The sequence below is a fragment of the Dipodomys spectabilis genome, unplaced genomic scaffold (genome assembly GCF_019054845.1).
Source record: "Dipodomys spectabilis isolate Male_0828 unplaced genomic scaffold, ASM1905484v1 ptg000221l, whole genome shotgun sequence".
Classification (NCBI taxonomy): Eukaryota; Metazoa; Chordata; class Mammalia; order Rodentia; family Heteromyidae; genus Dipodomys; species Dipodomys spectabilis.
Window position 1 is genome coordinate 128,639 of NW_024870898.1, and position 23,606 is coordinate 152,244.

General features: G+C 41.9%; 1 protein-coding gene across 2 annotated transcripts in view; it reads right to left on the bottom strand.

The window, feature by feature from the left end:
• Positions 1-23,082, bottom strand: part of Mospd1 (motile sperm domain containing 1) — a 29,293-nt gene extending 6,211 nt beyond the window's left edge. The window contains exons 1-5 of one of the 2 annotated variants that reach the window (XM_042697527.1): positions 22,965-23,082; positions 17,976-18,048; positions 11,223-11,475; positions 11,035-11,110; positions 9,311-9,528 (exon numbers count right to left, since the gene is read on the bottom strand). In XM_042697527.1, the coding sequence (XP_042553461.1) occupies positions 9,311-9,528; positions 11,035-11,110; positions 11,223-11,376 (448 nt within the window). In that variant the 5' untranslated portion in view covers positions 11,377-11,475; positions 17,976-18,048; positions 22,965-23,082. The remainder of the gene's footprint in view (positions 1-9,310; positions 9,529-11,034; positions 11,111-11,222; positions 11,476-17,975; positions 18,049-22,964) is intronic. The other variant, XM_042697526.1, reaches the window with a different exon arrangement.
• Positions 23,083-23,606: the final 524 nt, after the last annotated feature.

Below are 23,606 nucleotides of genomic sequence, written 5' to 3' on the forward strand. Positions count from 1 at the left end.
GGGACATAGTGAGTCCTTGCTGAAAAGAAGAACTCTTCCCTCTCTCCCCTACATACATCTTATACTAGGTAGGAGCAACTAGTCAAGCATGTATCTTTGATAAATGTATATTTCTAAATTATATGCCTAAACTCTGTGCTAGTAGTGTGTGTGTGTGTGTGTGTGTGTGTGTGTGTGTGTGTGTGTCTGTGTGTGTGTGTGCGCGCGCGCGCGCGCGTGCGCTCTAGTCCTAGGGCATGAACTCAGGTCCTGAGGCACTGTCACTTAGCTTTTTCGCTCAAGGTTAGCTCTCTAGATTTTGATACACAGCTCCACTTCCAGATCTTTTTTCTTTTCTCTTTTTTGTTGCCTAACTGGACATAAGAGCCTTACACTCGGGCTGGGAAGGTGGCTCAGTGGTAGAGTGCTTGCCTTGCATGCCTGAGGCCCTGGGTTTGATTCCTCAGCACCACATAAGCAAAAAGAAAAAAGCTGGAAGACTCTTCAGCACCACATAAGCAAAAAGAAAAAAGCCGGAAGTGGCTCAAGTGGTAGAGCGCTAGCCTTGAGCTGAAGAGCTGAGGGACAGCACCCAACTCCAGAGTTCAGGCCCCACGACCGGACCCCAAAAAAGAGTCTCACAGCCGGGCGCTGGTGGCTCACGCCTGTAATCCTAGCTACTCAGGAGGCTGAGATCTGAGGATCGAGGTTCAAAGCCAGCCGGGGCAGGAGAGACCGTGAGACTCCTATCTCCAATAAACCACCAGAAACCCGGAAGTGGCGCTGTGGCTCAGGTGGTAGAGTGCTCGCCTTGAGCTGAAGAGCTGAGGGACAGCACCCAGGCCCAGAGTTCAAGCCCCATGACCGACAAAAAAAAAAAAAAAAGAGTCTCACAGTCTTTCCTACCCCAACTAGCTTTGAATTGTGATCATCAGAGCTCAGCCTTCTGAATATCCAGGATTACAAGTGTAAGCCACTAACACCCAGCATGTGTTAGTATTCTTTTTAAAAACTGTTTTTATTTAAGCCAGATGCCAATGGCTCACACCTATAATCCAAGCTACTCAGGAGGCTGAGATCTGAGAATGCAGTTCAAAGCCAGCCCAGGCAGGAAACTCTGTGAGACTCTTATTTCCCACTAGCCACCAGAAAACCAGAAGTAGCACTGGCTCAAAGTGGTAGAGCGCCAGGTGCTGGTGGCTCACGCCTGTAATCCTAGCTACTCAGGACGCTGAGATCTGAGGATCACGGTTCAAAGCCAGCCCAAGCAGGAAAGTCCGTGAGACTCTTATCTCCGATAAACCACTAGAAAACCAAAAGTGGCACTGTGGCTCAAGCAGTAGAGCGCTCACCTTGAGCTGAAGAGCTGAGGGACAGCGCCCAAGCCCAGAGTTCAAGCCCCATGACCAAAAAAAAAAAAAGTGATAGAGCACAAGCCTTGAGCTGAAGAGCTGAAGGACAGCGCCCAGGCCAAGTTCAAACTTCATTGCCGATTTAAAAAAAATATTTAAGTAGTTGTACAAAGCAGTTGCCATTCAACAAAGAAGCTTATGAACACAGTGCATCTCGATCAATATCACACCTTTCAACCTTCTCACCCATGCCTCCCAACTCACCATTACCTTACTTTTAATTTTTTAGGATATGTATTGGTTTCTTTGCCACTTCACAAAGCAGTTCATGTATACAATGCATCGTGATCTGTGTCATCCCTTCAACTATTTTTTTTTCCAATCTCTCATTTTTATTGTGAAAATACCGTATACAGGGGTTACAATTACATGGGCTAGATAATGAGTACATTTCTTATCAAGCATTGTTGCCTCCTCCTTTGTTTCCCCTTCCCATCTCCCCTCTATCTCCCCCCTCTCCCCCTCTTCCCCTCACCCCCCGCCAAAGTTGTAAAGTTTGTTTTTCGACATAACAACTTGTACATCTCATTGTTGCAATGGGTCCACCTGTATCCCTATTTAAACGATTTGTTTTTCCCCTTCCCCTCCACAAATTATACCGACATCAAATACAGAGAAAGCAGGGGTTATACTGTGGGGGAGGGACATACAAAGCAACAAAGAAATCATCTTATAAATATGTTAGAAACAATCACATGAAAGAAAAAACATTTGAATACTTATCTTGGGGTTAGAATGCACTAAAAATAGATGTTCAACATTTTCTTTTTCTATGCTTGTAGACTGCTTCTCTGTACAGATGATTTCCAACTTGAAACAGCTTGTTTTGTTTATTTTGCTGGTTGTAGGGCTTGAACTCTGGGCCTGGGTGCTGTCCCTGAGTTCTTCAGCTCAAGGCTGAGGAATCGAACCCAGGGCTTCATGCATGCTAGGCAAGTACTCTACCAGTGAACCACATTCCCTGCCCAGATACTTTGGTTTTATGGTGATACAAATTCAATACACAGTCAACAGAAGCTACAGCCCACGTTTTGATCTTTTCTAGACAAGTGCGTGTGGTATGATACTTTGGAGCTGCAGCTAAGTCAGCCACACAATCACCAGAAGAAGAAACAACCGAAACCATGGTATTCTGTGGAGCTCAGCTATGATGTCTCTAATGTATTCAATGCATTTTCATCTGATGATATTTTCAAGGTCAAGGACCATGTGTATTCTGATGAAGGCCCACTCCACTTGTCCTGTACTATCTTCCAAGGTTATCCTTACAAGATCTCCAGATAGGTTGGATTCTAACAAGTACAGCAAGATGCATCTTTAAAAATGTTAAGGCAGGGGCTGGGAAGGTAGCTCAGTGGTAGAGCGCTTGCCTTGCATGCCTGAGGCCCTGGGATCGATTCCTCAGCACCACATAAGCAAAAAGAAAAAAGCCGGAAGTGGCGCTGTGGCTCAAGTGGTAGAGCGCTAGCCTTGAGCTGAAGAGCTGAGGGACAGCGCCCAGGCCCAGAGTTCAGGCCTCATGACCAGACCCAAAAATAAATAAATAAATAAATAAAAAGATCTGTTGTCAAGCCCACTATTACATAGTTCTAGCTGTATGTATATAATATATATGCCCATCTTTAAGAAATCAAATAACAGCATTTTCTGTTATATGGCTTTTCCCACTCATCTTCCTTTAATTAAAATGACTAGTCAACAGCCACACAATATTGATGTTCAATTGATGAAATAATGCTGCTCATTTTATTATCAAATATAACTTTTCTAAATTATTAATATCTTAGCTGTACACAATTGAATTGAACCTTACCAACCAGATAGTTGAAAACAAGCTCAAATTTTATAGTGATTCTTGCTTAGGATGAAACAAGAACATAAATACCTAAAAATTGCTGGGATGATATATAGGGGCTGGGAAGGTGGCTCAGTGGTAGAGCGCTTGCCTTGCATGCATGAGGCCCTGAGTTCGATTCCTCACCACACATAAGCAAAAAGAAAAAAGCCGGAAGTGGCGCTGTGGTTCAAGTAGTAAAGTGCTAGCCTTGAGCTGAAGAGCTAAGGGACAGTGCCCAGGCCCAGAGTTCAGGCCCCACGACCAGACCCAAAAATAAATAAATAAAAATAAATAAATAAATAAATACCTAAAAATCCTCCTCTTACTTTAATTACATTTGTAAAAAGAAAGAATTTTCTTTTTAGCAGTACTAGGGATTGAATTCAGGTCCTTGTAAATTGCACATTCTACCACTGAGCTAGACTACATCCATAATCTTTTTATTTTTTGGTGGTACTAGAGTTTGAATTCAGGGCCTCATGTTTGCAGGGCAAATACTGTACTACTCCAGCCATATCTCCAGTCCACATGGATGAATTTTCTTTTTTTGTTTTGTTTTGTTTTTGGGTCAGGTCGTGGGGCTTGAACTCTGGGCCTGGGCGCTGTCCCTCAGCTCTTCAGCTCAAGGCTAGCACTCTACCACTTGAGCCACAGCACCACTTCCAGCTTTTTTCTTTTTGTTTATGTGGTGCTGAGGAATTGAACCCAGGGTCTCAGGCATGCAAGGCAAGCGCTCTACCACTGAGCCACCTTCCCAGCCCCTCACATGGATGAATTTTCAAGGGAAATATTTATTGTGATAACTACACCATTAACTACAAACCTACAGAAAAGAGAACTTCAAAGAATTTTTAGTATTTAGAGAAATTACCCCAAAAAAACCTTTTTGTGACAAAACTCAGTGCTTTCTACTCTAACTCAGCTTTCTCACTCAAAGCTGGCAGTCTACCACTTAAGTCATACCTCCACTTCTGGCTTTTTTATGGTTAATGGGAGGTAAGAGTCTCACAGACTTTTCTGCCCTGGCTGGCTTCAAGCTGCAATCCTCAGATCTCAGCCTCCTGAGTAGCTAGGATTATGAGTACGAGCCACTGATACCTAGTTCCAAAAACCATTTTTATAAATACTTGTAAATTTTCAAAATGGAAATATATCCTTTTTCTGGTACTATGTAGTTAACATAAAACATGTTATAAAAATATACAAAACAAAGTCTCCTTCATAATCTCATCCTAGAAATAATATTGTCAATGACTGGGCATATATTCTTTCAGATTTTACAAATGGCCACCCAAGCATGTAAAGTTATTTTATATGTGATAATTTTATGCATTCTTACATAACAGTTTTCCTCTATTCACTGACAAATATGTTTTAAGCTTTCTCTATGTCAGTATATAAACATCTATTATTCTATGAAATAATCGATGATTGTAAATGCCTGCCTGGCATACCATTATATCAACACTTATAATTTAATCAGTTCTCACTTTTAGGTCATTTTCAGTTTTTTATTATAACAATATTAAAGAGGGCATAGACTCAAACAGAACAAAGATATAGCAGTACATTGATAATATAATTAAGACAACCCCCTCCAAGCGTTAGCTATATCTTTTAAAAACATCTTCCATTTATTTATTTATTTATTTAAATATTAGTGTACTTGGGCTTAAACTCAGAGCCCTGGGCTTGCTAAGTGGGTGATCTACTACTGAGCTGTAACTCCAGTTCCAAGATTCTCTTTATTTTAGTTAAATCCATTAAATAAAAAACTCAGAACTCTAAAACTGTATGTACATATAAAAGTCCTAAAAAGTAATATTGAACACTTATATAAGGAGATTTGAGAAGTTACATATTATTATGTTTATTATGGATACTTTTTTATCTTTTTAAATTTATTATTGTTATATCTCTTTTTTTGCCAGTCTTGGGGCTTGAACTCTGGACTTGGGTACTAACCCTGAGCTCTTTTTTGCTCAAGGTGAGTGCTCTACCACTTGAGCCACAGTGCCACTTCTGGCTTTTCTGTGATGAACTAGAAATAAGAGTCTCAGATTTTCCTGCCCAGGCTGGCTTCGAACCTTGATCCTTAGGTCTCAGCCTCCTGTGTAGCTAGGATTACAGGTGTGAGCTACTGGTGCCCAGCTAATATATCTTTATATATACTTAACTTAATTTCCTCAAGCCAGCACCAGTGGTTTGCATCTATAATCCTAGCTTCTTAAAAGGCTAAGATCTGAGGATCAGTGCAAAGGCAACTCAGGCAATCAAATTTGAGAGACGCTTATTTCTAATTAACCAGGAAAAAAAAGCTGGAAGTTGAAGTGTGGCTCAAATGGTAGAGCCTCCAGTCTTGGGTGCAAAAGCTAAGCAAGAGCTCAAGGTTTTCAGTTCAAGCCCTACTACTAAGGAATGAATCAACGAACACACACGAACGAACACACACACACACACACATACACACACACACACACACACACACACACACACACACACACACACACACACACACACACACACACGATCTTTCATTTTCCTTTTTTTTTGAGATAGGGTCACTATATAGCTCAACTTACTGTTTACCCTAGGGTTGACCTTGAACTCTAAATTTTCTTATTTTAGCCTTTGCAGTCCTGGGATTTATGGACATACTCTACTACAGTCAGTTCTTAGTATATTTGAAAATCCAGTTTTTCATGATGAAGCCTTTAACAACATTTTTCTGCTAACAGTGAGTGTCAACATTGTTGCCCTTCTAATCCTACTTTTTTTTTTGTCAATCCTAGGGCTTGAACTCAGGAGCCTGGGCACTGTCCCTGAGCTTATTTTGTTCAAGGCTAACACTCTACCACTTAAGCCACAGCGCCACTTCTGGTTTTTTCTGTTTATGTGGTACTGAGGAATTGAACCCAGGGCTTTATGCATGCTATGCAAGCATTCTACCACTAAGCTACATTCCCAGCCCCTCCTAATACTTCTAACAATATACTTTTGTTGAAATCTCTTCTAAAGTAAAAACCTGAAAAAATGACATCTTAAAAACCTTCTAAGATTGGGTGCCAGTAGCTCACGCCTGTATTCCTAGCTACTCAGAAGACTATGATCTGGAGGATCATGGTTTGAAGTCAGCCCAATCAGAAAACATCTATGAAACCTCATCTCCAAAATAAACAACAAAATTCAGGGCTGGTGGTATGTCTCAAGTGGTAGCATGCCAAAGCAAATCTGAACAGAGTTCAAACCCCAATTATTGCCAAGAAAAAAAAAATTCTAGAGGAAAAAAAAAAACTTCAAAAATACAATCTCGGCCGGGCGCTGGTGGCTCACACCTGTAATCCTAGCTACTCAGGAGGCTGAGATCTGAGGATCGCGGTTCAAAGCCAGCCCGGAGAGACCGTGAGACTCCTATCTCCAATAAACCACCAGAAAACCGGAAGTGGCGCTGTAGGTCAAGTGGTAGAGCGCTCGCTTTGAGCTGAAGAGCTGAGGGACAGAGCCCAGGCCCAGAGTTCAAGCCCCATGACCGACAAAAAAAAAAAAAAATAATACAATCTCAATTTATTATGGCATGTTAGCTCAGGTGAACTTAATGAAAAACAAAATTTCACACACTAGAAACCACAGATTTAGTAGACAGAGGAAGTAGACACCATTTAGTAGACAGAGGAAGTTAAAAATATCATTTCTTAAACATAGACTAAGTTTTTCTTAGTTATACTAAGAAAAATAGCCCAATGTGGTGGCTAATGCCATAATACCAGCATTAGGGAGGCTGAGTCAGAAGAATCTTGAGCCTGAGGGACAACTGGGGCTACATAGTAAAACCCTGTCTCAAAAGAAAAAACCAGCTTGGCTGGGGATGTAGCTCAGTGCTAGGGCATTTAAGTAGGTATGGCAAGGTCCCAGGTTCTTCTATTCCCAGCATTGCAAAAAGCATCATTTGAAAATGGTTCTCTTTTGTCTAAAATCGAAAAGATGATCTTGCCAGTGAATAATGACTGCTGAAGCCGGATACCAGTGGCTCACACCTATAATCCTAGCTATTTAGGAGGCTGAGATCTGAGGATCACAGTTCAAAGCCAACCCAGGCAGGAAAGTCCAGGAGATTCTTATCTCCAATAAACCACCAGAAAACCAGAGGTGGTGCTGTGGCTGAAGTGGTACAGTGCTGGGGTTGGGAAGGTGGCTCAGTGGTAGAGCGCTTGCCTTGTATGCCAGAGGCCCTAGGTTCGATTCCTCAGCACCACATAAGCAAAAAGAAAAAAGCCGGAAGTGGCGCTGTGACTCAAGTGGTAGAGCGTTAGCCTTGAGGTGAAGAGCTCAGGGACAGAGCCTAGGCCCAGAGTTCAGGCCCCACGACCACACCCAAAAAAAAAACAAAAAACAACAACAACAAAAAACAATGCCCATGTAATTGTAACCCCTCTGTATAGTATTTTCACAATAAAAAAGAAAACAAAAAACAAAAAAGTGGTCCACTGCTAGCCTTGAGCTGAAGAACTCAGGGACAATGCCCACGCCCAGAGTTCAAGCCCCACAACCAACTAAAATAAATGACTATCAGGTGCCACCCAGTTGCTCATGGCTGTCATCCTATCTATTCAGGAGGCTGAGATCTGAGGATTGAGGTTCAAAGACAGCCCGGGCAAGAAAGTCCATCAGACTCTTATCTCCAATTAAATACCAGAAAACTGGAAGAGGCATTGTGGCTCCAGTGGTAGAGTGCTAGTCTTAAGCTGATGAGCAGAAGAGCAGAGGGACACCACCCAGGCCCAGAGTTCAAAACTCACAACTGACAATAAATAAATAAATAGATAGATAGATAATAAATGACTGCTGAGAGAAATTTACAAGCTACTACCTGGTCCATTATTAATCTACTATCCAGTTCTTAATCTTGGCCCCATCAGAAGTCTGGGCACTCCCTGCATTGATTGAGAAAAACTTTGGGTACAATAAAGGAAAGAGGTACCACTCCTTGCCTTACTGAAATAAAAATCTGAATACAGGGCTGGGAAGGTGGCTCAGTGGTAGAGTGCTTGCATCGCATGCATGAGGCCCTGGGTTTGATTCCTCAGCACCACATAAGCAGAAAAAGCCGGAAGTGGCATTGTGGCTCAAGTGGTAGAGAGCTCGCCTTAAGCTGAAGAGCTGAGGGACAGCACCCAGGCCCAGAGTTCAGGCCCCATGACCGACAAAAAAAAAAAAGTCTGAATATCAAACTGATTATAGTTCTACAAATCGATGTAATGACAAATTAAGTCACATACACATATTGTTGTAATTTCAAGGACAGCTGGTCTCACACTCATATATCACTATCAAAAAGTCTCTATTTTTCTATGGAAAATTTCCTCTCCCTTGTCTGATAATTGATTTGGGGGGGGGAGAGATAATGAGAAGTTAGGAGGGAGGGGGAATGACGTCGGAAGAGCTGAATGAGGATGTCAATGTTGAAAGAATATATCATAACACTTTTGAATATCTAAGCTGGAAGGAAATGAGGAATGGAGAGGGATTCAATTAATAGCCCACAGGGGATATTATAATCTACTTAGTTTAATTAACTTCAACTTTAATGAGATTTTTTTCTTCCAAAATAATATGAACAGTGAGCTAAACTTGGCCTATTGCCAAACACAATCTCTCTCCTCCTTCAAACTAATTAAATGGGAAAGGATATAGGAAAGTCAAAGAAACAACAGTACATGATTGTCAGATTGTGCTAATATCATAAAGTACAGTGCCTGAAGTCTCCAATCATATGTGTGTGCACAAATGTGTACATATATACATATAGACATGACATCTATAATCTTCCATATACATACAATAAATAAATGTTTATTTAAAAGCCTAAGGGAACACTTTCCCCTTAGAACCAGGTCTAGTGAAAGCTCAAGTGTCCATCTCTCAGCCTCTAGTTCTAGTTCAGTCATTGTAGATTCTATGCTTCATTTTGAAGTAGTTGAATAGGTTTAAAGTGGCAGATTCTTTCCAATAACTATTCTTAGTTCCCTGACTGAACTTAGAAATGTGTAAGATCTCAAAAAGACTTTAAAACAATCCAAAGTACCTGGTTGAAACGATGGCTCAAAAAACAAACTCTCAGTTAAATGATCCTTTATTCTTTTTTCCTCTTCTTCCTTCTGTTGTTCTTTTGCAGATGGGAGAAGAGTAGCAACAACCTCCTTCCTTCCTAAAGCCTTCCTCTGGCTTTGCTCAGAAACTTGAAGGCGGAATTTGTCTACTACACCATAGTGGCAGGATCGAACATCTCTGTGACGTATCACACTGAAAACAGCAAAAAAATAACAAAAGCTGTTTAAATTTTGAGGCCTGTCAGACACAGTAGAGCAAAGAAATTTCTCTTTTTTTCTTTTCTTTTTGCTAGTCCTGGGGCTTGAACTCAGGGCCTACTCACTGTCTCTGAGCTTCTTTTGCTCAAGGCTAGCAATCTACCACTTGAGCCACAGCTCCACTTCTGGCTTTTTCTGTTTGTGGTACTGAGGAATCGAACCCAGGGCTTCATGCATGCTAGGCAAGCACTCTTCCACTAAGCCGCATTCATGATTTCAATAGGTGAAATTCTGTTAACTGACTCCTACCAATCCTCAAGAACATAGAGTTCTTAATGATGTCAAAGAAAATTCAGAGTACACTGCAAAAGAAATGGGTAAATCTAAAACAGTTAAGAGGTAAAAAAAAAAAAAAATTACCTTTAACAATGGTATTTCTTTCTAAATATCTGTCTAAAGTAATATTCCCTAATTAGGAATATAGGAAATAGTTTGTTCCTACATACATACTGTATCATGTCGTTCAAGTAACAAAACTCACCACTTAAACTGATTTATATACACATACACATAAAATATGCAACTGAATAAGTAATCCAGTCTGACCAAAGTGCCAGCAGACTAACAGTAGACTTCTGTATTTTTTTCTAAAGAGAAAAAGTGTATAAGGCAATGTGATTTTTAGAAGTTTTCTACAAGTCTGTTTAATGTGCTTCTTTCTTCCTAGGGAATGTAAAACAATTAGGTCAAGGGTAATACTTTTTGTTTGGCAAGACTATGCCAAAGAAATGTGCCAAACATCATCTTATGGCTTTGAAATAATGAAATTGTATCCATAAGAGCTCTGCTTCTCATTGTCACAGAAGAATTAAACCAATATAATTTACTTGATAGTTTAAGGGATGGCCAAAGGATCCATCTGGTCACCACCAGTTCTAAAGAGAAAATTAAATATGAACAACTTGAACCAATAGCCATTTATCTGATATTCCTAAAATGAAATTAAGTGGAAGCACCTGGATAACCTTTTCTAGATGACTACTAATATACTTGCTTCCTGTTTATGTAGCATAACTTGCAGGCCTATTACCTGAATCATCGCAGGTGAACTTGTATTACCATTGTTCTTACACTATAGTATTATTAGCTTCCCAACTGTCATTTTAAGAGCAGGATGTTCCAAAGAAAACTAAAGTCACTATTACTGAGAGCTGGAAGAATTGAAAGGATAAGTCAAAACTTGACTTTATGAACATCTCGGCCTCAACTTAAAACCCCCAGAAGGAAATGGATATTCAAAGAAATACGGTACATACAGCGAGAAGCATCTGGTTGGCCTGTTTTGAAATATTCCAGAAATGTCTTAGCTTTTGATAGAAAAATTTTAGAAAGATTATACCCACCTATGTGGGAGTAACTTGTAAGGAAGATCTTTTTCAAGTTAAAACACAAAATATTCATACACTGTCAAGTACGTGAGCAGGAAGTGATTTGGACTTACATATCCACACAGCACTGAGGTTTAACTGCACCTGCAGCATCCACAACAACATACTTATTCGGAGTAGTACACAAAACTGCAAGAGAAAATCACAATGGCCTTTAATGAGTTTAAATCAATTTATCTCAGCAAGGAAAAGATTAGTAGGGACTAGTTAAAAATTCATAAGTTAGACCTGAGAGACTCACCTTTGAACTTTAAGGCAAACTCATAGGGATTGTACAGAGTCAACACTTGCTTATGTGTTGACTGATCATCTGCATAAAATATTAGCTCTGTGGGAAACACAAAAACGGGAAGATTTCCTTCCACTAACTCTGGTTGTCTTTTTTGTTGATGCATTGGCACTGAATCTCCCTTCTGCAGCTTCTGTTTTTACAGTCTCAAGTTTATTTTGGACTTTGTTAGATTCAGTTAAAAAGTCCAAAGCATTTTGGCAATCTAGAAATAGAAGGAGAACGAGAGAAAGAAAATCATAATACTGATTTTCATTAATCCAGCCTCTCCACACACCCAAAAAGCATATAACATGCATTCAAATAGGTCCCCAAATTGCTGAAACATGCCTTTTGACCTTTCCTCCTGGCTGATTTACATAGCTTTTTACCAACTTGCACAAAGAAAGGCACATGTGCTCCTTTCATAGACTTTCAACCTGTGATAAATTGCATAAATACACAAATACAGAACATAGGAAGACTATACAAGTAAATCTTTCTCAAATGAATTATCTCCTTTTGAAGTGATGAAATCAAAGAGACAGCATTCTCTGTAAACTTTTTTTAAAGGAGACTAGTATTATAGTATTGTCCCAACTGAGTCTATGTGAGCTGATTAGAATTCTTAAAAGCTGAAAATTAAAGCACACACTAAGTTTCCCTGGTTTATGGGAAAACCCAAGAGAATCCTTTTTACTCTCATCAACAATGTATTTTTTTTTCCACTGACAGTCAGGAACAGTTTCTGAAATCTTGAAAGGAACCCAAGTGGCCATACTTGCTCAGCATTCAAATTTGAGTTTCCTATGAATATCCAAAGTCAATAAGTGCACGTGGTTCCTTCCCTCCTATGTCAAGTACACAAGCCTTGTGAGTGCTATTTTCTTCCCACTCCTGAGGCCTATCTGAATTCCTTCTGCAGTTCTTCAATACATAGTTGGTAAAAATCTGACTTGCTGGGCATGGAGGCACATGCCTATAATCCCAGTACTTGGGAGGATAAGGCTGGAGGCAGTGAATTTGAGGGCAACTTGGGCTATATAGTGAGAGCCTGTTTTTAAAAAAGAATACACATATAAGTGTTGGGAGGAAGGAACACAGACCAGTTCTAAGCATGAATGTAGTTCATAATAATGTTGGATTTGTTTCTAGGTTTTTCTGACTAGCTGATAGAGCCTAATATCTAAGGTTTCTATAATTTGTAATAGAATAGACTGATTAATTGGTTCTTTTTTCCCCCTTGTGGTACAGGAGCTTTAACTGAAGGCCTTATGCCAAGTGCTCTACCACTTGAGCCAGGCCCCAGACTGCAATCCTCCACCTAAGACTACAGATTTGTACCTCTAAGCTCAGCTTGGTTGCTGAAATACAATCTTGCTAACATTTTTTTTCCTGGGCTGGCCTATCCTCCTGTCTTCAACTCTCATGTTGAAGTCTGACTAGGATTTTTTTTTTTTTTTTTTTTTGTCGGTTGTGGACCCTGAACACTGTCCCTCAGCTCTTCATCTCAAGGCTAGCACTCTATCACCTGAGCCACAGTGCCACTTCCAGCTTTTTCTGCTTATGTGGTGCTTAGGAATCAAACCCAGGGCCTCATGCATGCAAGGCAAGCACTCTACCACTGAGCCACCTGCCCAGCCCTCGGTGAGATTCTTATCTCCAATAATTCACCAAAAAAAACGGAATTGCGCTGTGGCTCAAGTGGTACAGCGCTAGCCTTGAGCTGAAGAGCTGATGGACAGTGCCCAGGCCCAAAGTTCAAGCCCCAGGACCAACCAAAAAAGAAAAGATAAAAACAAGAGTATGAGATGGTTCACAAATCTGACTATGAAGTCAAAAATAACATGCAGACCAGTGTTAAAACTCTTGGTCCTAACTTTAAGAAGTTAGTTGGCCCTGAGCAGAGTAGAAGTTTACCAGCTCAGAATAAAGGCTTAGAAGCAATTCTTTGCCTGTGACATTAACACTTTGAAAGTTGAACATATATATTATAATGTGTATATATATACATACATTTCTGTGAATCATAATGAAGCCATCTCCTTGTCACCATTAAAGTGTTTAATCATGTGTGAGCAATCTACTATTTTTTATACCCTTCCTTTTATCACTTCTCTTGGCTATAAGTTGGCTAATAAACTCCAGGCAAGAAAAACTAGGAAAGAATTACATCAGGTCACCAGAGCAGAATTAGGTGACTGCCAATGGATATAATGAACCATAACACTCACCATTAATTTATGGGTTTCTGGGAGACTGGCACTTTATCTGGGCTTTAGTCCATATTGCAAAGCAATAAAGCACAAGAACTTGAGAGAGATTATATACTAAACTGGTAAAAATCAGCATATAATTTTTATATTCTAATTGGTTTATGATGCTGTTTTTCAAAAATCAAGTGCCAAGTCAGTATTTTTGCCCCAGTTTTTTTCCTTTGGCAAATGAGGAAAGCAAGCCCAGGATTAAGATACTTACCAGAACTGCATAGGATATTGAAGGAAAAATTGTGGTCTCTAGATTCATACTTCCTTCTATAGTTCTCATCTGTTGTCTCAATCCAAAATCCCTGCCTCTTTGGTAGTGGTAAAATATACTTCCATCTTTAGATAAAGATCCTGCTTTCCAAGATCAGAATTGTCAGACTTGATCAAAAATTCAAGTCACCACCAAGACTGTATTATCTTTTTTTTTTTTTTTGGTACTGGAGATTCAACTCAGATCCTCGATTCCTGCTTAGCTTTTTTGCTGAAGGCTGACGCTTTAATCACTTGAGCCAGCCCTCCACTTCCATACATTATCTTGATCTGTTTCCTTTTCAGTTTTATTTTAAAAAGAGGAACAAATTCACTTACTGAGTTGTACTTTGTTTTCCTGATTAGGAAATTGTAACAGTGGCTAATGCTAACTTTTGATGATGACATTAATATCCAAGGTTTGCCTAATTCTTTCTGCCTGGCAGTAAAAAAATGTATGCTTTTTTCCACCTGGTCCTGAGGCTTGAACTCAGGGCCTGAGTGCTGTTCTGAGCTCCTTGCTCAAGGCTACTGCTCTACCACTTTGAGCCATGGCACCACTTCTGGCTTTTTCTGTGATTTAATTAGAGAGAAGAGTCTCACAGACTTTCCTGCCCATCTGGCATTGAACCACAATCCTCAGATCTCAGGCCCATGAGTAGCTAGAATTACAAGTATGAGCCACCAGCACCTCACTTTGTGTGCATTTTTAAAGACCAGTTCAAATTCCCCCTCCTACAGCACACACTTACTACTCTGATCTCCAGGGAACGCATCAATTTATATTTTTCACGCACTCGCTCTATGTATCGAATGTTTTCGCATTTGCTCTATGTGGCTTAATTGTGAATGTTTTCATTAGATTTCAGTCCTAATGCCATAATGATTTTTGTGCGTGTTTCTATATCTCCAATTTGGACTTGACACTTAGCAGATACTGAGTTTGTTGGTTATTCTCCAGGTACCTACTAACAACTATCTCCTCTATTGGGGAATATGTTCCCTCCCCCAAACTGAATACACTTCTTGTCTAAAGGGAAGACAAGGCCAAACACTGGTGGCTCACACCTATAATCCTAGCTACTCAAGAGGCTGAGATCTGAGGATTACAGTTTGAAGCTAGCCAGGGCAGAGAAGTTCCCTGGAGACTTTTATCTCCAATTAACCATTCAAAAAATGGAAGTGGCACTGTGGCTGAAGTGGTAGCGTGCTAGCCTTTAGCACAAAAAGGTTCGGGGACAGCACCCAGGCCCTGAGTTCATGCCCTACACCTGACAAATAAATAAATAAATAAGCAAACAAGCAAATAAATAAATAAAACAGGGAGGACAAAGGGTGGCAAGTGGCTTCAGGAGGCTGTGGACATAGGCTAGGGCAAGAGATGATCAGAGAGAACCAGCACTCCAAGCTACCTCTCCTCTCCCCTTCCCTTGTTTGCTTCTGCTTCCTTCTCCCATCCCCAAACTGGGCCAGCAGCGCTTTGGAACTTGAGGCTCTCAACCTTATAAAGGCAGACTATGCAGCTGCAAAGGTGTGATACCAGAAACTGCGTTGGCCTGGTCCCTGTGCAAACCACAGAGAAGCAATCTTAAATACAATTGGAAAGACAACTTGATGTATGCACACCACCTTGTGACCAATTTGCAAACTACTCTCCCACAAAGCAGCAGCATAAACACTGAAACCTTTTTTTTTTTTTAATGTTTTCACACAAGGTCTTGCTATGTGACCCAGCTAGGTCTCAAACTTGCCAAACTCTTGCCTCAGCCTCCCCAGTGCTGAGATTCCAGGTATGTACCACCACACCTGGCAACACTGAATTGTTCACATACCGTGCCCCAAATGTGACTGTTTCCTTCACTTGGTATTGAACAGAAGAAGGGAAAAAATAAGACTCTTAGCCGGGCACTTGTGGCTCACACCTATAATTCTAGCTACTCAGGAGACTGAGATCTGAGGATGGTAGTTCGAAGGCAGCCCAGGCAAGAATGTTTGTGAGACTCTTATCTCCAATAAACCACCAGAAACCCGGAAGTGGCGCCGTGGCTCAAGTGGTAGAGCTCAAGTGGTAGAGCGCTAGCCTTGAGCTAAGCTGAGGGACAGCGCCCAGGCCCAGAGTTCAAGCCTCACAACCAACAAAAGAAATAAATAAATAAGAGTCTTAGATAAACAGGAGGCTTCTCTAGACTACTATCATAGATTCAAAACAGATTATTAAAGAACACAGAAACCACTTTAAAAGCATATTCTCACTTGCTCCCCACATCCTCCACCTGTTTTCTTCCCCCTCTGTGTTGGAGAAAACATAGGCTTCAAGAAGGACCAAAAGTGATTCTTGAGGATTCTTGTACCAATATGGTGCAAAATCTGAAAAGTTAATGACTCAAAGTAAAGTCTTCTCCAGAAATGAGGGGGCCATCTATCTGCTTTACCACAGTTTCCCAGCTACTATAAACTACACCCCCCAGGCTCGAACCATTTACTCTGATTAGGATTCCCAGCCCCACCTTCAAACTAGCCTTTTTATCTGGCCAGAAGAGCTATCTCTGTCCTCCATTCTCAGAATGGTCCTTGTCAAAGCCAAGTAAATAACAACTCTGTAGCTTGGGTCTTCCTACTGTTAAAACCTCTTTTAAAATTCAGCTCTCACTGGGCACAAGTGGCTTACATCTGTAATCCTAGCTACTTTGGAGGCTGAGATCTGAGAATCCTGGTATAAAGGCAGCCCAGGGACGAAAAGTCCAAGAGACTCTTACCTCCAATTAATCACCAAAAAGCTCAGGGACAGCACTTATGCCCTGAGTTCAAGCCCCAACACACACACACACACACACACACACACACACACACACACACACACACACACACACTTAGGCCCTGAGTTCAAGCCCCAACACACACACACACACACACACACACACACACACACACACACACACACAAAACTCGGCTCCCTTCTTCTTTGATTTTTTATTATTACTTATTAATCCTTTTAAAATGGCTGGTGTGCTACTAAAGTCAGGGCTTTCACAGCTATTAATGATATGAAGTTGTAGGCTATTCCATGTTCAAGATGTAAAACTTGAGTAATATTCTTTTTAAATTTTAAAAACAATGGGGCTAGGAAGGTGGCTCAGTGGTAGAGTGCTTGCCTTGCATGCATGAGGCCTTGGGTTCCATTCCTCAGCACCACATAGGCAAAAAGAAAAAAGCCGGAAGTGGCGCTGTGGCTCAGGTGGTAGAGTGCTAGCCTTGAGCTGAAGAGCTGAGGGACAGCGCCCATACCCAGAGTTCAGACCCCACGACCGGACCCCCCCAAAAAAAACAATAGTCAGGTGCTGTGAACCCCCCCCCAAAAAAAACAATAGCCAGGTGCTGTGGTTTACACTTGTAATCTCAACTTCTTGGGAGCTTGACATAGGAGAATTTCAAGTTCAAGGCCACTATGGCCAGTTTGCCAGACCCTTTGAAAAAAATTAGTGCTACAAGCCAGGTGACGGTGGCTCACGCCTGTAATCCTAGCTACTCAGGAGGCTGAGATCTGAGGATCATGGTTCAAAGCCAGCCAGGGCAGGAAAGTCTGTGAGACTCTTATCTCCAATAAACCACTAGAAAACCAGAAGTGGCACTGTGGCTCAAGTGGTAGAGTGCTCGCCTTGAGCTGAAGAGCACAAGGACCGCACCCAAGCCCAGACTTCAAGTCCCATGACTGACCAAAAAACAAAAATTAGTGCTACAGGCTGGGAATGTAGCTCAGTGGTAGAGTGCTTGCCTAGCATGCATGAAGTCCTAGACTTGATTCTTCAGTACCACATAAACAGAAAAAGCCGGAAGTGGCTCTGTGGCTCAAGTGGTAGAGTGCTAGCCTTGAAAGTGCCCAGGCATTGAAGCCCCAGGACTGGCAAAAAAAAATTAGTGCTACAGACCTATTCATCTGCATCTACACATCTGTGGGAAGGTGGGAGAAGGGCTCAAATCAGAGGAGAAAGGGTGGGAAAGTGCAGCGGTGGAATGCACTGAAACTATACAACTTGTGGAGGGAGGGAAGGGAGGGAGGGAAGGGAGGGAGGGAATGGGAGGGAATGAGAGAACATATGACACTATGTGAAGGAAAATGTACTTTTTACCTGACGTATGTAAATGTAACCCCACTGTGTATCACCTCTAAAACAACAATAAAATAAATTAGAAAAAAATGAGTGCTACATACCTAATACTAGTGCTCAAGAGGTGAAATCAGGAGGACTGTGAGTTCTATGCCAGCCTTGGCTAGATGGTGAGACCTGGTATCAAAAACAACAATAATATTAACTAATTAAAATCATCATCGTAGGACTGAGGGCATAGCTTAGTGGCATTGCTTGGGGTCAATCTCTAGTACTGCAAAACAAATAAAATGCCCTAGAGAAATACATTTTAAAAAATACTACCCTGTCATATGCTACTTCTAGGATTTGAAACCTTCAGTCATTTCAAGATATAGGTGCAATTCTGAAAATAGCATCTATATTCATTACATGAAATACATATTTTGTACATATGCCAGTCTCAGAAGTTTAAAAAAAATCTCAAACTTGGTCAACATTTATTCAGCTCTTTATATATGTATATTATGTGTACCAGGCTCCATGCTAGTAGACAACATAAAGATAAAAAGATGACAATGATGGAAGTGGCGCTGTAGCTCAAGTGGTAGAGCGCTAGCCTTGAGTTGAAGAGCTGAGGGACAGCGCCCAGGCCCAGAGTTCAGGCCCCACAACCGACAAAAAAAAAAAAAAAAAAAAGATGGCAATGAGATATCACCCTTCCAATACCTCAGCCTAGCAGGATATGAGATGCTGTGTTCAAATGCCAGTAGACACAAAGTACTCTGGGAACATGACAGGGTGCGCTATCAAACAGGATTCTGTGACAGGAGCAGAGGGGTAGATTCCAGAAAGAATTTGTGTTGAGGCATAGAAAGGACACATACAGAGAGCGCTGGCACTGTACTTGGTTAGAAATTATCATCATGTATGGAGGAGTGGCAAGAAGGGAGTTGAAAGCACAATGGGAAAGAGAACCTGATTTGGAGGTTTCAGCTGGAGTCCCTGTGAGGATGGCTCTCAAGGGGGCAGCAGGAGCTGCTTCACCTGGGAACTTGTTACAAGTGGCAATTTTTGGTTTTCACACTAGACCAACTGAATCGGAAATTCTGGGACTGGGGCCCAGCCATCTGTGTTTTTAATGAGCCCTCTTGGTGACTTTCAGGTACAACAGTCTTTGAGAGCTGCTGCTACAGTGTGTAACTTCTGAATGGTTTTAAACAGGAAACTACCTGGAGAGATGGGAAGCAGGCATTCTGGCCATTGACCCAAGCACAACATCTGACCTGAGGCTAGTTACAGTTTATTGTTTATGTATATGTGTGTGTGTGTGTGTGTGTGTATGTATGTATGTATATATATGTATGTATATACTATATATAGCATACATTTTATATATATATATGTGTGATCAATCACTTGGCCCTGGTAAAAAAGTCCCTGTGAGACTCTTATCTCCATTTAGCCACTCAAAGAGTTGTGGCTCAAAGTGATAGAGCACTACCCTTAAGCAAAATACCTCAGGGACAGATGAGTTAAGCCCGACAACCCAGAGTTCAAACTGTAGAACCACCAGCAACATCTCTGTTGGATGACTTTGACAATGAAGAGATGATGAAAGCTTAGTCTAAGGGAGATGGAATGGAGAAGAAACAGATTTGAGATGTTTTAGAGGTGACCAAAGTTCAGTCAGGTGACTAGAATATAGTTGTACAAAGGTATCAAGGAAGTGGTTTTATGAAAAACTAAGCATGTGATTTTGCTGAATCAACTGCAAGGTTTGGAAGAAGTAATTCCATGTGGACCCTAGAAAAAGGTCTCCAGCTCCTGGAGAGCAATTTTCTAAGTGTGTCCATATAACCAAGAGCAAAGGATGTCTTGGCTTGCATAGGAGCCTCTTGGTCTGTTTGGTAGTTTCATTTCTCACTATTTATTTGGGTATGACAAAAACTAAAGTTTGAACCTTGAAGAGCTAAACAGCAGACAATGGTTCTGGTAGTCTAACCAAGGAACCATCAAAGAGAGATCCTTCTAGAAACCTCATCCTTTTGTTCTAACTTCATCACTAAAAAATCACAGAGCCTGCTTTGCCAGAATGAGTGAAAGAAAGTAGAGTTTATACTATGCCCTGAAGGTCAAGAAAGTCAAGTGGAGCTGTTATTTCTAATTTGGGAGGTATGATTTAGCCGAGGCCATCTTCAATTTCCTGATGAAGACAGAGGTACAGGTCAACCGGTAGGTCAAATTCATCTAATGAGAATTTTTCAGGATGCAATTCCTATTTCTATAGTGACCTTGGATACCTCTTGTTACTGCATGTTCTTTAGTTGTTAGCAATGTCTTAGCTTATTTGACCAAGTTAGTATTTGTCCAAAAATAGTATCCTATCAAAAACTGCACTCCTTTGGGGAATTTGAGAGGTACAGGAACCCTTAGAGATAGAAACAAAAAACTTTATAGTACAGATGAGGAAATAGAAGGCTTCAAAGAGTAAATCACCTAAATCTATTTCTTGTAGGGCAAGAGTCTTCCAAATGCTCTAAGGTGGCAAAATAAGATTCACAGGAACACTAGCAATCAAGTTTGTTACCTTTTGGAAAGATTTTATCTGTATTTTCCATCTTAAATGTTTTTATAAAAAATAAGAGAAAAAATAGAATATTACGTTTAGTAAGGAATGGGGTAGCTTTATTTTTATTTTTTATTTTTGGTTGGTCACGGGGCTTGAACTCTGGGCCTAGGCACTTTTCCCTCAGCTCTTCAGCTCAAGGCTATTGCTCTACCACTTGAGCCACCGCGCCACTTCTGGGGTAGCTTTTTATTTTAGGTTTATAGGCTGGAGGCATGACTTGAGGGAAAGTGTCTGCCTGGAAGTGTGAAGCCCTGAGTTCAGATTCCAATATTCCCCTCTCCCCCAAAAATTTACTGAAAATGGAGTTAAATATAAAAGTACTGCGGCTGGGAAGGTGGCTCAGTGGTAGAGCGCTTGCCTTGCATGCATGAGGCCCTGGGTTCAATTCCTCAGCACCACATAAGCAGAGAAAGACTGAAGCGGACGCTATAGCTCAAATGGTAGAGCCCCAGCCTTGAGCTGAAGAGCTGAGGGACAGTGCCAGGCCCAGAGTTCAGGCCCCACAACCGACAAAAATTAATTAATTAATTAAAATAAATTAAATACATATATGTACTCTGGGGAAAACAGTATAAAATTGATGAAAAATATACAGGAATAATTTAAGGAAGAAAAACGTATTGTTTTCTGTACAATTTGTTGTATTTTCTAAAGAAAATAAAAGTTCTTTACGTGTGACTATACAAGGTTACTTTAAGCAGGCACCAGTGGCTCACACCTATAATCCTAGCTACTCAGGAGATTGAGATCTAAGGATTGTGGTTCAAAGTCTGCCTGGGCAGGAAAAGTCTGTGAGACTCTTATCTCCAATAAACCACCAGAAAACCAGAAGTGGAACCGTGGCTCAAAAGTTAGAGTGCTAGCCTTGAGATCAAAGTGGTTTTAGGGAGAATGCCCAGGCCCTGAGTTCAAGCCCCATAACAAAAAAAGGTTACTTTATACTTTCTGTCTTTTATATTTAGCGCCATATTACATGTATAGGCATGTATCACAATTAGCTCTCACAGATTTGGGAAATTCTAAACTTTCAAATATGTTGGTATTTCAGTAAATGTTGCTTTGAGAGTTCTATAAACCTTTAGAAAGCAGATTAATTTCACATCCTGTTTGGTTATATAGATGTGAACAAAGAAAGACACATTTGGCCCTGTTTCCTGTTTTTCAAATTTCCCACTGCTTTATATCAAATATATGTGTAATCTAGAAGTTGGTGTTCACCCCTTACTCAATTTCCTGAATGTGGTATTTCATAGGCAAAGAGATTTCCCAATACTTACAGGAAGTATGTGGACAAGATTTTCATCATCAACTGTGTATTAAATCGCATGTGTTGCCTTGCCTGAAGAAGTAGACTTTCCCCTGTGCCTGTTATTCACATTTAAGAACACAACGAGTTGTGAAAGAACAGGACTACTTTTTAGGCAGAATGTGAAGAATCCAAATTGCCAGGTTTTGTGACCTTTTATTTCCCTGAAAGGTCAAAAGGCTGGGACTGTTTTCACTTACTATTTGTTCCCTTGTTCCCCAAAGTAAAGTGGTCGATTGTACTGGGGCAGAAATGCTACTTCAATTGAAGAGGACAGATGTCAGTTTATGTCCCCAAAGGGGAAACCACCGAACCTGAAGGGTTGATGTTTCAGGAAGGAATATTAAAGGCTTCTTTACTGAGACATCAGCCCCACCTGATTGAGGCCCAGCGTAGCGAGCCCAGTTACCACCCCGGCGGGCTCCGTGTGAAACCGGTCATGTGAGCCTGTTTACAGCCTAGCAGCTGGTGCAACCATCAGAATCCGAGTGGAGGTCCAGGGAAGGAGGGAAGGATACAGGTCATGTTCCCCCTGTGTCCCCCTTTTATTCCAAAAAGGCGATCACCCTTCTCCCCAGCCTCTCACCCCCTCTCTTTCATCTCCCTCCAGGCAAAGTGAGCTGAGCTAAGCTATCCCGGGACTCCTGGCTGCAGCTCCCTCCCCCCCCCCCCCATCGACACACACACACACCCCATTTCCTTCCAGTTGCTCACTCGAGGGGACCGGCTGGATTGGACAAAGGGTGAGAACAGTGACACCCGGGGCAGGGAATCAATCTCCCTCCCACCCCAGCCCTCCTCGCAACGTCCGCCCGAGAGTTGTCCCTGGGAGCCGTGTCCCCGGGGCAACACCGAACTCCGCCAGGCAGACACCGTGACGTTCCGGAGTCTGCCTTCGCCTGGCAAGAGCAAAGCACACAACAGCTAGCCGAGCCCGTACTACCGGCCGGGCCATCGCCAGCCAGAGACGGCACAAATGACCTCCCTCCCCCTCCCCGTGCCTGCTCCCGAGCGCCCACCCGCATCCCCGCGTCGCGGAGCCCCCGCTGTCAATCATCGAGCCAAGCTCCGGCTTTGGGCATGGGTCATTCCCTCCGCGGGGGCTCTCCGCCACGTAACTTCCACGTTTTGTACAAGTCAGAGGAAGTGGGTGACGGGACAGTGGGGGACTCTCACCTCGGCAACACTGGCTTCTCGGATAGCAGCTGCGACTGCTCCCCCGCTCCTTTGTCAGCTTCTCCAGACTGCACTGCCTGCTGGGATACGGGAGGACTCAAATGCCACTTCTCCCCGCCCTCGAGGATGAGTCGCAACTGGCTAAGAGGGGTTAGAGGGCGGGAAGAGGAGAGAAGGCGGGGCCGAGGGCGTGCCCAGGGCGGGGGCGGGGCTTCAGAGTTGCCACCTGGCCTCTTGGGATTTCTTCCACTCTCCAAACTTCTTTCATCTCTGTCTTCTGATATGCTCCTCCCCAGCCACCACCACTTTGAGGGGATTGGATACGGTCACACATCATTCATCTCTCACTGCACTTGTTTGGCAGTTACCCTTGTTGCCTGAAATGTCTCAAGCCCTTTCCCTACCTCACAGGCACCCAGTGAGCACCCAACTCTAGTTGCTTCTGCTTCTAAGACCTGACTTAGGATCATCCATCCTGTTCCAGCCCTACGGACTCGGTTTAAGCCCATGACTTTTTGCTCTAACTGAACAAAGCCCCTCACAACAGCCAGAGGGGTCAGTCTAAGATGTATATATGACTGTGTTGTTCTACTGAAAACTTTTCAAGTCAAGTATATTGGTTTATGCTTGTACTTCTTTAGG